At 35.6% G+C, this 15,908-nt stretch overlaps 1 protein-coding gene across 6 annotated transcripts in view; it reads left to right on the top strand.

Moving 5' to 3' along the window:
* Positions 1–15,908, top strand: part of TENM1 (teneurin transmembrane protein 1) — a 1,037,319-nt gene that overhangs the window by 408,038 nt on the left and 613,373 nt on the right. For all 6 annotated transcript variants that reach the window (XM_053699127.1, XM_053699121.1, XM_053699124.1 and 3 more), the window contains one exon: positions 6,086–6,324. In XM_053699127.1, coding sequence (XP_053555102.1) covers positions 6,086–6,324 — 239 coding nt within the window. The remainder of the gene's footprint in view (positions 1–6,085; positions 6,325–15,908) is intronic.

Below are 15,908 nucleotides of genomic sequence, written 5' to 3'. Positions count from 1 at the left end.
TACATACACACATGTATACACATATACATACACACATGTATACACATATACATACACACATGTATACACATATACATACGCACACATGTATACACATATATAGTACATACACACATGTATACTATACACATATACATACACACACATGTATACACATATACATACACACACATGTATACACATATACATACACACATGTATACACATATACATAAAAACACATGTATACACATATACATACACACACATGTATACACATCTACATACACACATGTATACACATATACAGTACATACACACATGTATACACATATACATACACACACATGTATACACATCTACATACACACATGTATACACATATACAGTACATACACACATGTATACACATATACATACACACATGTATACACATCTACATAAACACATGTATACACATATACAGTACATACACACATGTATACACATATACATACACACACATGTATACACATATACATACACACACATTAAATCTTTTATTTTGAATGCAGATATTTTGCACTGCAGTGAATAATTTATGATACAAAAGTAAAAAATTACTTTCATGTCAGACCAGACCAGACCTCCCCTTTTTAACGGGGCAGTCCCTAACTCTGAGCTCTGTCCCGCTATCCCTCTGAAAAAGCAATATATCCATATTTGCAGTTTTTCCCTTAGAACCACCAATTGGGGTATATTTATGTAAGTACGAGCGGACGTGATATGATGTAGCGTATCATGTCCACTGCACATCGATAAATGCCGACAGCATACACTGTCGGCATTTATCGTTGCACCGGCAGTTCTTGCACCGGCAGTTCTTGCACCGGCAGTTCTTTTGAACTAATCAGCTGCTAGCAGGGGGTGTCAATCAACCCGATCGTATTCGATCTGGTTGATTTCTGTCCGCGGCCTCAGAGCAGGCAGACAAGTTATGAAGCAGTGGAGCTTGATAAATTGACCCCATTGACTGCCAATATATGTTCACAAACATCCTAGATCCGCACACTGACCAACCAGATACACCCATCATCCCCTCCACTATCCACCCATGATCCCACCTGCTTCCGACACAACCCCACCTACAAAACAGCGACAGCCTCCCTCAACCTCCCGAGTCCTTAACTCCTAGCCCCAAATGTTGGCAGTTGTGTTACACTATTCATAAACATCTTCAGCTCTAATATATATTTGAAAACTGTGTCTCATTCCTTTATGTAATATGTTTTGTTCATCTGTGGGCTTTTCTACATGAATATGAATATATTAATGAATGTATATATCAGAGATTAAGTTATTTACTGCTATGCAGCAACATATTGCCATGTAATACACTCCAGCCCCTCTAGCAGTGAAGATGGGGGCCTATGTTCATCAATTTCCAAGATCTATTAATTTTAACGGAGGGAAGTGTATTTAAAGGGACATGAAACCCAAAATGTTTCTTTCATGGTTCAGATAGAGCATGTAATTTTAAACAAATTTCCAATTTACTTTTGTTATCAATTTAGTTTCATTCTCTTAAACGGACAGCCTACACCAGAATTTTTATTGTTTAAAATTAAAGATAATCCCTTAATTACCCATTCCCCAGTTTTGCATAACCAACACAGTTATATTAATATATGTTTTAACTCTGTGATTACTTTGTATCTAAGCCTCTGCAGACTGCCCCCTTAACTCAGTTCTTTTGACAGACATGGAGTTTAGCCAATCAGTGCAGACTCCTATATAACTCTATGGGAGTGAGCAAAATGTTATCTATATGACACACATGAACTAGTACTGTCTAACTCTGAAAAACTTTCAAAATGCTCTGAGCTTAGAGGCGGTTTTCAATGGTTTAGAAATCAGTTTGAGCCTTCCTAGATTTAGCTTTTGAAAAATACCACCAAGGAAACAAAGCACATTTAATGATAAAAGTCAATTGGAAAAATATCATTTTTGAAGAAGCATTAATGTGCTACTGGGAGCTAGCTAAATACATTGGTAAACCAACAATAAGAAGTGTGTGTGTATATATAAATATATAGCTGTTGTTCTACCAGCTATAACTTAGTTGTGTTTGTTCCCTGTGTAGATTCATCAGCTGTTTAGTTTAGCTTAGTTTAGTTTATTTTAAGTATGAACTTATTCTGAACATGATCATTTTTACTTTAATATGGAGTTTGCTTTATGAAATGAAAAGTTAATGGCAAATAGTCAATAATACCAAATCAATTTAACAACATTAACATGTAATTTTATTGCATCTATTGTATAACTATCAATTGCTGGTAATTAACTGGTTAATGAGTAATGATTTTAAAGGGTTGGAGGAAAGCCCTATAAGAACACCTCCCATGCATTAAGGGAATATGTCTATGATTACGGCCGTGGAGGCTGAAACATGTAAGACGAAGTGTTAATTTTAACCACATGGAAGCTCTGACTTCAAATCTACCTTTTTAAAATTTATGAAATAAATATTCCTTTTTAACGGAACTGGAAATGCCTGGATTCATTCCTCTATTTTTATATATATGTATCCACTAATTAGAAGCTAGCTTCCAGCTCCTGAGCCTATTTATATATCCCCTTTTTTTTTTTAAAAGGGATACCAAGAGAATAAAGCAAATTAGATAACAGAAGTAAACTGGAGAGTTGTTTAAAATTGTATGCTCTATCTGAATCATGAAATCATTTTTTGGGGGTTTCATGCCCCTTTAAGATAGCATGAGGTTGAAATATGCCACTAATTCTAATTAAAGGGACACTGAACCCAAATTTTTTCTTTCATGATTCAGATAGAGCATGACATTTTAAGCAACTTTCTAATTTACTCCTATTGTCAAATTTTCTTCATTCTCTTGGTATCTTTATTTGAAATGCAAGAATGTAAGTTTAGATGCCGGACCATTTTTGGTGAACAACCTGGGTTGTCCTTGCTGATTGGTGGATACATTCATCCACCAATAAAAAAGTGCTGTCCAGAGTTCTGAACTCAAAAAAAAAAGCTTAGATGCCTTCCTTTTCAAATAAAGATAGCAAGAGAACGAAGACAATTTGATAATAGGAGTAAATTAGAAAGTTGCTTAAAATTGCATGCTCTATCTGAATCGCGAAAGAAAATATTTGGGTTCAGTGTCCCTTTAAATGTAGCATAATAATATTGTATTCTTTTTGAGCTTTACATATTTATAATTCTGGCCTGATTTTACATATTTACAGACTTGACACATTTACTCCCACATATGTACTCACAATCTTCATAAAGCCAATTAAAATCTCCTATTGGATGGAAGTAAAGGAGACGTTGAGAGAAAACAAGCTGGCATACACGAGCATCTCAAAACACAAACATAACCTTGTTTAACCAATTTACACAGCTGCATATAGCATCAGATGTGACTCACTAATTATTTTGCAAACTCCAGAAAATCCCAAAAAATAATTAGTAACACAAATTAATGAGGCGTTGAGGTCATTTTTATGCATGTATACTATATACCAGCAATTATGCACAGAATAGCAAGAGGTGCACAGAAATGAATGCTATATAAAGTGTTTGAGTGTTTAATACCTTGCCAGCAAACACTCATAAGGAAAAATATGAAAAAAACTGTCCTAAATGGAACGTAGGGGGTTAAAACATATTAAATGCACATTTTTAACATGAACCGCCTCAAAATTGCTATACTTCTAGCGGCCACTAGGTGTTGAACCAGTTATGATCAATAAAGTTTGAGTGCACATCAAATTGCATGTTACATAAATTATTGGCCAAACTGAGTTTGGATAACACACGTTTTGTTTCTAGGAAAATTCACATACAACTTCTGGTTCAATTCCTAGTGGCCCCTAGAAGTATTCATATTTTAGGAATTTTTAGGTGGTTTATGTTATATATGTGTATTTTATATGCGTTATTATTTTGATAACTTTTATATGCGTTATTATTTTGATAACAAGTTTCTTAATTATTGATATGAATTTCTCTTTGGTGTTGCTTGCATGGCCATTAACCCCTACATTCCCTTAGGACTGGCTATTTTAACGTTTCCTTATGAGTGATTGTTGGCAAGGGTACATTTTTCTTTCCCTCTTTATTATTATTATTATTATTATTTTTTTTTTTTGGTAATATTTTTAATGTACCCCGGGCAATATAACTCTTTGGCTAATATCCAGGTTTTCTCTGGAATTCTATTATATTGAGTTTTGAGCTGGTGGAGGTTTATACTTTTTTAATAAAATCACTTTTCCTCAGTTAAAGGCAGATACAGATAAGCTACTACATTGATCAAATACTCACTGTGTGGAATGTAGCAGAGTTAGGCTGATAAAGTCTTGAGTCTGCACTTCCCATTCTCACGGGAACCCACAATTTGAAATAACAGGAAAAAGGAGGAAAAATAAATATTCAAAGTATATAGCAGAGGTTTTTTTCTACTATACATAAGAAAACATTTTCAATTACAATGAGTTTCATGTCCCTTTAATCATTCTAGTTCTCTCTGTGGTAACTACTTCTGATTACAGATGCATGAATACGCACAGATAAAGAGGCATGAGCCAGGCCTGAAGTTAAAAAACAAAAACAGCAAACATGAATATGAACAGTTCATTTCTTCTATCAAATTCAGTATTTCAATACCATCTGCACACTCTCCTGTAACACATTTAACATTTTTATGTTAAATTAAGAGTATTCTGGACAAATAATATATACAATAATTCAAAAGCAATGCCATTTGTAAAATAATTATTATTTCACTTTTACAATGATATATGCATCGAGTGATCACAGACCAGTGTTTTTGTAGCATGAATATAACTATAGTATAAGAAATACAAAATTGAATCCTTGACAAAGAGACCTAACTATGAAGTCTTAGGAATTCTGTTTTCATGCTGATCATATGAATGCACTATTATACGAACATATAATTTTACCCTTTACATAATTTTACATTATTCCTACTTTTCAATGTAGTAATTTTCTGTCCATGAGTTTGTACGTTTGATAATGTGTGACAGCATCTGGTAGGTCTATCATAAACTGTAAGTATATAGCAATACAGTATCTAAAGAAATGTATGTTTTGTTTTGTATGACTGCAACATGGATAGCTGACATCTTATGGAGAGTACAGTAATTGTCTCTTGTAATACAATATCAATGTTCTTACATCAAAAGAAGGTTAAGCATATGTATGATCCCACAGTGTGTTATATAACGTATGACACATAGAATAGAACAAAGCATCGTTTGTAACTTTGAAATGTGAAGTTCCATGGGTGCAAGTGAAATTGAATGAATTTATGAAGGCTCCGTTTCTACACGTGGTGGCTAAAGCTATACGTCATATACTTTACATAAACTATATGTTGTTGTTTCTTTTAGATCATTTTTAAACTAATAGTTTTCATAGTAACACTTTCCCGTGAACACAAAGTAGCAAAACACTTTAAAAGGGGCATGGAAGTCTAAGTTAAATTTTAATGTTTCATGTATAGTGTGCAATTTATAGACATTTTTTTTATTTTCTATGAAAAAGTTGACTATTTTCTTGCCATACTTTGTTAAAAGGGGAAGCAATGAACGACTTGTAGTTAGCTGGTGTTTGTTGCCTATGCACAGGTGTCTCATCGTTGTCTCACCAGATATTTTCAGTTACTGTATGTACCAGTAGTACATTTGTTAGCCACAGAGTAAATCTGCTCACCTTGTAAAGCTCTGAAGCTCAGCTCTATAACCCTATGGTGGGCTTTTTGCTGTAGCCCATTGGCAACACATATAAATGAGCTTTGGTCTAAGCACTGAGTAGGATGTTATAAGCATACTTAAGTATTATGGTGGCACTACAGACCCAGGAAGTGGTTTGGACAAATATTTTTAAAGATTTTACAACAATAGAAGGACAAATAATAATATATACTTATAGTTATCTTTTTTTTCACTATTAAACATTTTATAGGTGATTTAATTTTTAACATCTCTTTAAAACTGAAGTACTGAAGCCCTGTTACATGCATATTTATGAATTTCCATTTTTGAATGCAATTCTTTTTTCTCCTAATAGGCATTTCCTTTTCAAGCATGGATCAGGATCTTCTCCAATATTCAGTGCGGCCAGTCAGAATTATCCCCTAACCTCCAATACTGTTTACTCCCCACCTCCAAGACCTCTGCCTCGCAGTACTTTCTCCAGACCTGCCTTCTCCTTTAACAAATCATACCGCTGCTGTAACTGGAAATGCACAGCGCTGAGTGCCACTGCTATAACAGTAACTTTGGCTCTGTTGCTTGCATATGTTATAGGTAAGATATTTGTTACTTTTCATGGCTACATTAATGTAATGTTTTTTATTATTTTGTTTACTTGTAAAGTGCCACCAAATGATCTAGCAGCTGGTAACATGAGTAGGGGTACACACTGACACTGATTCACGGTGAAAAAGAACAGAGATATAAACAGAATAAACATACACATTAAAGGGGCATGCAATCAAACTTACGGCTAGATTTAGAGTTTTGTCGGTAGCGACCCGCGTAGCTAATGCTGGCTTTTTTCTGGCTGCACCTTTTAAATAACTCTGGTATTGAGAGTCCACAGAATGGCTGCGTTAGGCTCCAAAAAAGGAGCGTAGAGCATATTTAACGCAACTTCAACTCTCGATACCAGAGTTGCTTACGGACGCGGCCAGCCTCAAAAACGTGCTCGTGCACGATTCCCCCATAGAAAACAATGGGGCTGTTTGAGCTGGAAAAAAACCTAACACCTGCAAAAAAGCCGCGTTCAGCTCCTAACGCAGCCCCATTGTTTGCTATGGGGAAACACTTCCTACGTCTGCACCTAACACTCTAGCATGTACCCTGAGTCTAAACACCCCTAACCTTACACTTATTAACCCCTAATCTGCCGCCCCCGCTATCGCTGACCCCTGCATATTATTATTAACCCCTAATCTGCCGCTCCGTATACCGCCGCTACTTACATTATTGATATGTACCCCTAATCTGCTGTCCCTAACACCGCCGACCCCTATATTATATTTATTAACCCCTAATCTGCCCCCCACAACGTCGCCTCCACCTGCCTACACTTATTAACCCCTAATCTGCCCCCCACAACGTCGCCTCCACCTGCCTACACTTATTAACCCCTAATCTGCCGAGCGGACAGCACCGCTATTATAATAAAGTTATTAACCCCTAATCCGCCTCACTAACCCTATAATAAATAGTATTAACCCCTAATCTGCCCTCCCTAACATCGCCGACACCTAACTTCAAATATTAACCCCTAATCTGCCGACCGGAGCTCACCGATATTCTAATAAATTTATTAACCCCTAAAGCTAAGTCTAACCCTAACACTAACACCCCCCTAAGTTAAATATAATTTAAATCTAATGAAATAAATTAACTCTTATTAAATAAATTATTCCTATTTAAAGCTAAATACTTACCTGTAAAATAAATCCTAATATAGCTACAATATAAATTATAATTATATTATAGCTATTTTAGGATTTATATTTATTTTACAGGTAACTTTCTATTTATTTTAACCAGGTACAATAGCTAAAATAGTTAAAATAATTACAAAATTACCTGTAAAATAAATCCTAACCTAAGTTACAATTAAACCTAACACTACACTATCAATAAATAAATTAAATAAAATACCTACAATTACCTACAATTAAACCTAACACTACACTATCAATACATTAATTAAATACAATATCTACAAATAAATACAATGAAATAAACTAACTAAAGTACAAAAAATAAAAAAGAACTAAGTTACAAAAAATAAAAAAATATTTACAAACATCAGAAAAATATTACAATAATTTTAAACTAATTACACCTACTCTAAGCCCCCTAATAAAATAACAAAGACCCCCAAAATAAAAAAATGCCCTACCCTATTCTAAATTACTAAAGTTCAAAGCTCTTTTACCTTACCAGCCCTGAACAGGGCCCTTTGCGGGGCATGCCCCAAAGAATTCAGCTCTTTTGCCTGTAAAAAAAACACATACAATACCCCCCCCCAACATTACAACCCACCACCCACATACCCCTAATCTAACCCAACCCCCCCTTAAATAAACCTAACACTAAGCCCCTGAAGATCTTCCTACCTTATCTTCACCATACCAGGTTCACCGATCGATCCAGAAGAGCTCCTCCGATGTCCTGATCCAAGCCCAAGCAGGGGGCTGAAGATGTCCATGATCCGGCTGAAGTGTTCATCCAAGCGGGAGCTGAAGAGGTCCATGATCCGGCTGAAGTCATCATCCAAGCGGGAGCTGAAGAGGTCCATGATCCGGCTGAAGTCTTCTATCAACGGCATCTTCAATCTTCTTTCTTCCGGATCCATCTTATAGACCTCCGACGCGGAACATCCTGCTGGCCCGACGGACTACCGACGAATGAAGGCTCCTTTAAGGGACGTCATCCAAGATGGCATCCATCGAATTCCGATTGGCTGATAGGATTCTGATTGGAACAGCCAATAGAATGCAAGCTCAATCTGATTGGCTGATCGGATCGGCCAATCGGATTGAACTTGATTCTGATTGGCTGATTCCATCAGCCAATCAGAATTTTCCTACCTTAATTCCGATTGGCTGATAGAATCCTATCAGCCAATCGGAATTCGAGGGACGCTATCTTGGATGACATCCCTTAAAGGAGCCTTCATTCGTCGGTAGTCCGTCGGGCCAGCAGGATGTTCCGCGTCGGAGGTCTACAAGATGGATCCGGAAGAAAGAAGATTGAAGATGCCGTTGATAGAAGACTTCAGCCGGATCATGGACCTCTTCAGCTCCCGCTTGGATGATGACTTCAGCCGGATCATGGAACTCTTCAGCTCCCGCTTGGATGATGACTTCAGCCGGATCATGGACCTCTTCAGCTCCCGCTTGGATGAAGACTTCAGCCGGATCATGGACATCTTCAGCCCCCTGCTTGGGCTTGGATCAGGACATCGGAGGAGCTCTTCTGGATCGATCGGTGAACCTGGTATGGTGAAGATAAGGTAGGAAGATCTTCAGGGGCTTAGTGTTAGGTTTATTTAAGGGGGGGTTGGGTTAGATTAGGGGTATGTGGGTGGTGGGTTGTAATGTTGGGGGGTATTGTATGTGGTTTTTTTTTACAGGCAAAAGAGCTGAATTCTTTGGGGCATGCCCCGCAAAGGGCCCTGTTCAGGGCTGGTAAGGTAAAAGAGCTTTGAACTTTTGTAATTTAGAATAGGGTAGGGCATTTTTTTATTTTGGGGGTCTGTTATTTTATTAGGGGGCTTAGAGTAGGTGTAATTAGTTTAAAATTGTTGTAATATTTTTCTGATGTTTGTAAATATTTTTTTATTTTTTGTAACTTAGTTCTTTTTTATTTTTTGTACTTTAGTTAGTTTATTTCATTGTATTTATTTGTAGATATTGTATTTAATTAATGTATTGATAGTGAAGTGTTAGGTTTAATTGTAGGTAATTGTAGGTATTTTATTTAATTAATTTATTGATAGTGTAGTGTTAGGTTTAATTGTAACTTAGGTTAGGATTTATTTTACAGGTAATTTTGTAATTATTTTAACTATTTTAGCTATTGTACCTGGTTAAAATAAATACAAAGTTACCTGTAAAATAAATATAAATCCTAAAATAGCTATAATATAATTATAATTTATATTGTAGCTATATTAGGATTTATTTTACAGGTAAGTATTTAGCTTTAAATAGGAATAATTTATTTAATAAGAGTTAATTTATTTCGTTAGATTTAAATTATATTTAACTTAGGGGGGTGTTAGTGTTAGGGTTAGACTTAGCTTTAGGGGTTAATACATTTATTAGAATAGCGGTGAGCTCCAGTTGGCAGATTAGGGGTTAATGTTTGAAGTTAGGTGTCGGCGATGTTAGGGAGGGCAGATTAGGGGTTAATATGTGTAGGCAGGTGGAGGCGACGTTGTGGGGGGCAGATTAGGGGTTAATAAATATAATATAGGGGTCAGCGGTGTTAGGGACAGCAGATTAGGGGTACATAGGTATAACGTAGGTGGCGGTCGGCAGATTAGGGGTTAATTATTGTAGGTAGCTGGCGGCGACGTTGTGGGGGGCAGGTTAGGGGTTAATAAATATAATATAGGGGTCGGCGGTGTTAGGGGCAGCAGATTAGGGGTACATAAGTATAACGTAGGTGGCGGTCGGCAGATTAGGGGTTAACAAAATGTAATCGAGTGGCGGCGATGTGGGGGGACCTCGGTTTAGGGGTACATAGGTAGTTTATGGGTGTTAGTGTACTTTAGAGCACAGTAGTTAAGAGCTTTATAAACCGGCGTTAGCCCAGAAAGCTCTTAACTACTGACTTTTTTCTGCGGCTGGAGTTTTGTCGTTAGAATTCTAACGCTCACTTCAGCCACGACTCTAAATACCGGAGTTAGAAAGATCCCATTGAAAAGATAGGATACGCAATTGACGTAAGGGGATCTGCGGTATGGAAAAGTCGCAGCTGAAAAGTGAGCGTTAGACCCTTTCCTGACTGACTCCAAATACCGGCGGTAGCCTAAAACCAGCGTTAGGAGCCTCTAACGCTGGTTTTCACGGCTACCGCTAAACTCCAAATCTAGGCCTTAATTTTTTATCATTCAGACAAATCATGGGATTTTAAACAACTTTGCATTTTATTTCTGTTATCTAATTTGCTTCATGTTCTTGGTATCCTTACTTGGTATCCTTAGCTGAAAAGCATACCTATGTAGGCCTATGAGCAGCAATGCATTACTGGGATCTAGCTGCTGATTGGTGGTTGCACATAATTTCCACTTGAAATTGGTACATCACGTGTTCAGCTAGCTCCCAATAGTGCACAGCTGCTAACAAAGGATACCAAGAGAATGAATTATATAATAGAAGTACAATGGAAATTTGTTTAAAATTGCATACTTTGTCTGAATAATGAAATGAAAATGTTGGGTTTCATGTCCCTTTACTACAGGAGTTAAAGGGTGGGACACATACTGTGTGAGGTGGTTTGTTATATGGATTGTAGTTGCAGCAGTGACAAAAGGCAGTTTAATATTTATTTTGTCTGTTATGATAAAAAGGAACTTTCAGAGGAGAGGTGGTAAGTCTCTCTAGGTGAGCTTCTATAGTGCATTTGAAGTTGTGCAAGGTTGGCAGTAGTCTGATGAAATGGGGTAGAGAGCTCCAGAGAACAGAAGCAGCATGGGAAAAAGCCTTTAAGATAGGTGTGTGAAGTAGTGATGAAGATGATGGAAGGGAGCAACCAGGGGAGGTTTTGGGGAGTATTTACAGATTAATGAGAAAACATAGTTTGTTTGTTTTTGGTGATTGTTTTGGAAAACTTTGTAGATTGGGGTCAATATATTTTTAACTGGATTCTAAAGCATAAGAAGAGTCAGTGTAGAAATGGGTATAGTGGGCAGCTGATGGGGATTAAATGAGTTTAGCTGAGGCATTTGTGATAGATTTGAGGTGGGAATGGGAATGCCACTTATGAGTACATTCCCCTAGTCAATACCAGACAGAAGTAATATTGTTGATGTCTTGGGTAAGGAAAGAGTGAATTTTATATATATATATATATATATATATATATATAGTAGGATCTCTGTGAGAGTGAGGGATAAGCAGAAATAGCCTAAACTTTAGTACATGAGATTTTACAGCATGTAAATTATTGGAGTCCTTGTGTCACCCTACTTTAAATCCTTTAAAGTAATAAAGTAATACAAGTAAATAAAATGTCAGTTATAAAAAAGAAAAACATCTCCAGCCAATCTGATTCCATTTTAGCGAATTTGCAAATTGGTCAAATTTGGTTTAATTTTTGTAAACAAGTCAACTTTCTAAGAATAAGTCAATTTTAAAGTAACTTTAAGCAACATTCAATGTGCTTGATAAGAGATCCCATTAATTAATATGCCTAATAGAAAAGCTGATGGACTTATATTAAAACTATTCATTTTAATCAATCCATGTCACTAACTAAAATATGTAAATGTTGCAATAAGCATTGTTTTTATGAATCATGGATAAAAAACATGATTAAGACCCTTAATCACGTAAAATATGTACCACAGGGGGTACCTAGCACATTGTGAATTTCCCTTTAATTATTTGTTTACCTTGATGAAGGTAAAGTAAATACAAAGTGTATCAGAGAAATCAGTTTTTCTCTGCAATTCTACCCTCAAGCATAGGGTTGCCACCTCAGTCATGATTTCCTGGAAACTTATGAGTTAAATATGTTGCAGGGTGTGCAGAGGGGAACATGTATTGTGACCCTGGACAGCTCACGAATAATGACCCTGGACAGCACTATTCATGTGCCCTGCACACCCTCAATCATGTGTAACTCATAACTGTCTAGGAAAACATAGCTGAAGTGGCAACCTTACTCAAGCACCATAAACAGGCCAGATTTGAATTCCCTGCCTTGGCTGGTCAGCTGCTCATTCACCTGTCCTCAGGTAATGGCATTCTTAGAATCTGCCTTGTTTGCAACATATGAGGATTGGAGTTGAGAAATGCTGATATAAAGTGCATCACAAGTGCCAAGTAGAGTTCATCAATGTTAAAAAATAGGAGGGCACAGTGATATATCGCAAGGAAAATCTGCTATGATCAAATTTGCTAGGTAAAGTATGCCCCAATTAAATCAGCTGCAGTTAGATGCACACATGTGGTAACTCAAACATTACTTCTCTCATCATGGTTTTACTAATGTGAATATTAAATAACTATGTGTGTGTTGTGTGAGTGTTTTCTGCATAAATAGGTTGTTTTTTTTTTTTAAATAGTTTTTTCTTTAATATTTCCAAAGCTTTACTTAATTTGCATTTTAGTAAAACTGGATTATAAAATAAATCCCGAAAACTTCCAGAAACAATATATCTGGTACCAATTTGTCACATTCTGGCTGTTTACACTTGTATTGCATTATTACTTTTAACCAAAGTATATTCTCATGTTGAAGTTGGGCATACTTAGGGCAATAATTTATGTCTGCAAGAGTATTTGCTACAAGGAGGTTGAGAGGCTACCATTGGGTCTCATGCATCTCATGTATTCATTTGCAACCATTTACATTTGTGCTGTCTTTTTTAAGGTCTTACAGTAAGAAAATTTGTTTTTCCACACTATTGCCAGAAGTGGTGGAAAGCTACGGATGTGTTTTTTTTCTATAATTTCCGAATTTAGCAATTTTTATGAAGTATTAAGTGACACTAATATTAAGATACTCTCAGAAATAATGTCTTATGCAGTGTGTGTTATTTTTCTTATTGTCTCGTTTCAAAGTATTGAGCATGAACAATCATTACACACAGTGCTGAGTAACAATAATTGTGTGATATAATTTATGTAGAGTACTGAATGCAATGTCAAATAGGATACAATATTATAAACCAATTTGTCACAGGAAGCCAATTTAACCTTTGTAAAAAAAAAAAAAAGGAGTCTAATTAAATGGCTTCAGTTTCTTTTGATTAAAAGCTTATCCCATTTATATTATTCACACAGATTTTTTTATATCACCAATTTGTTCAGTAAATTGCCACCCCAGATGGACATGAAGAAGTTCTGCCCTTAGTGAGAACTGATCTTAAAGGGCCATAAAAGTATTTTCATATGCCCATTTTTATATATATATATATTTAAATATCACAAATATGCGCACTCACAATTTCCAATGCAGCTACCAGGGTGCAGGCAAGAATCAATGTTGTACCAAGTAAAATGTCCACACACTCACTGGATTTTGGAAACAGTAGTATTTATTATAAATGTGATGTTTTAGGGTTATCTAAGGAAGGGGACAAACGTTACATTTATAATAAACTACTTTTTCCAAAATCCATTAAGTGCAGACATTCTACTTGGTCATATATATATATTATTTAAAGGGATATTTACCGGTAAGTACATACTATGAGAATAAAATGTAGATGTATTTTGGAAAATGATTTTAAATTATGAAAAGAGTTGTTTAAATTAGACTTGAGCAGCCAAGAAAATGTTGTTTTGGATAAAATTTTCATAATGAAAATTCACTATACATTGGCTGCACTATTTGGTATTTGTTTTGTTTAAAATGAAACAAATACTGAATGTTAGTTAAATATTTACATAATTTTTTTTTTTTTAAAAAGATACAGTGGAAAAAGTTTACCTGTAGCTTTATACTAACCTTTTGCATGCTGGAGAGCTTCACTAACCCTTATTGCCGACTATGCTAAGCCTCCTTTTAGTGCGTCTTGTATTGCATGTTTGATATCACTATTTGTCCTCAGCAGAGGAGATAGGTAATGGTAGTTTCCAACCTGGTGGTGCCCGTTACATTATAACTATTCAGTGGAATTGTTTTTTAAAGGTTACATTTCAAGAATAGGGGACAAATAAATAAAGAAAATAATTATATTGCATAGTATTTTTTTTAAAACACATTATTAAACAATTTTTATAACTATCTCAACTGAAAAAATGTACCTTTAAGCCAGATTTCAAGTGGAACGCTAATTAGCATTTGCCTAGAATGCTAACTACGCTAGCAGTGAACCTTTTGCATGAGTCGGGTTGCACTGGTATTATGAGTTGAAAGTAAAAACGTATTGATGCAGAGCTAATCCAACTTGCATAATTTCCTACTGCCCCAGTCAGTGGGGCAAACAAGTGTTAACCTGAATCATCATAAGATCTCTAATAACCCCTAAACCGCCATATAGCCCACCGCAAAGTCCTCACTACACTATTAACCCCTAATAGTTTTGTAATGTTAGTGTGTTTGTTTTTTAATGGTAGTTTTTTTTTTTGTAAGGCAAAGGATTTTTTATTTGAATTGTAATGTTAGATTTTTTTTATTTTAATAGTAATGCTAGGTTTTTTATTTTAAAAGATAAGATTATTTTTTTGTTTTATTTCACAGTTGGGATTTTATTTTTTTAAGGGAAGTTAGTTTGGTAAAGGTAGGGTTAGTTTATTTTTAGATTAATTTAGGGGGTGTTAGTTTTGGGGGTTTAGATGTTAGTGGATTACTTTGCATTTGGAGTCTGCCAAATTCAGGGTTTATAGTGTAGTGCAGATGTGTGATGTAGGGGGCTGGTGGCTTAGAGGTTAAATCATGTGAAGAGGTAGTTTGCAATGTGGGGGTCTGGCAGTTTAGGGGTTCATAGTGAAGTTTTAGAAAATATGGAGAGTGTAAATTACTGTGAGTTCACGCAAACTAATTTGCTGTAATTTTAACAGCGCACCACTTGTAATATGTATTTGAGCGTAAAGAACATCCCGATCTTGTGATCACGGTTACACTCATAGCACTCCACTTGTGATCTGGTCCTATATGTTTAAAAAAAAAATTAACAACATTACCATCTTGTTTGCATAAATTGCGTGGTTTCGGAGTTTAGAGACCCCATGATAAAACATTTAAAGTATGTTTTTATTGTTCCAGTTGGCAACAGCTATAAAAAAGTTTAGAATGTGGCAGGGTTAGGGTTCTGGATACTGTAAAATGCATTCCAGCATTTCAAGAAAGGAGGTGGGGGATAAATAATTAAAGCACATGGCAAAGTATATTTACTAAGAATAATTAAAAGGGACAGTAAAGTCAAAATTGAACTTTCAAGATTCAAATAAAGCAGGTAGTTTTTTAAAAAAAAAATTCCAATTTGCTTCTCATATCAATATTGGTTTGCTCTTTTTGTAACTTACATTCTTGCATTTCAAAAAAAGATACCAAGAGAATGAAGAAAATTTGATAATAGGAGTAAATTAGAAAGTTGCTTAAAATGTCATGCTCAATCAGAATCAAGAAAGAAATTTTTTGGGTACAGTGTCCCTTTAAATATAACCGACTGCTTAGTGCCTTGTTTG

Source organism: Bombina bombina, chromosome 1, assembly GCF_027579735.1.
Source record: "Bombina bombina isolate aBomBom1 chromosome 1, aBomBom1.pri, whole genome shotgun sequence".
NCBI classification, from domain to species: Eukaryota; Metazoa; Chordata; class Amphibia; order Anura; family Bombinatoridae; genus Bombina; species Bombina bombina.
Note: the sequence above shows the minus strand (reverse complement) of the source record. Positions and strands in the feature narration are given on the sequence as shown.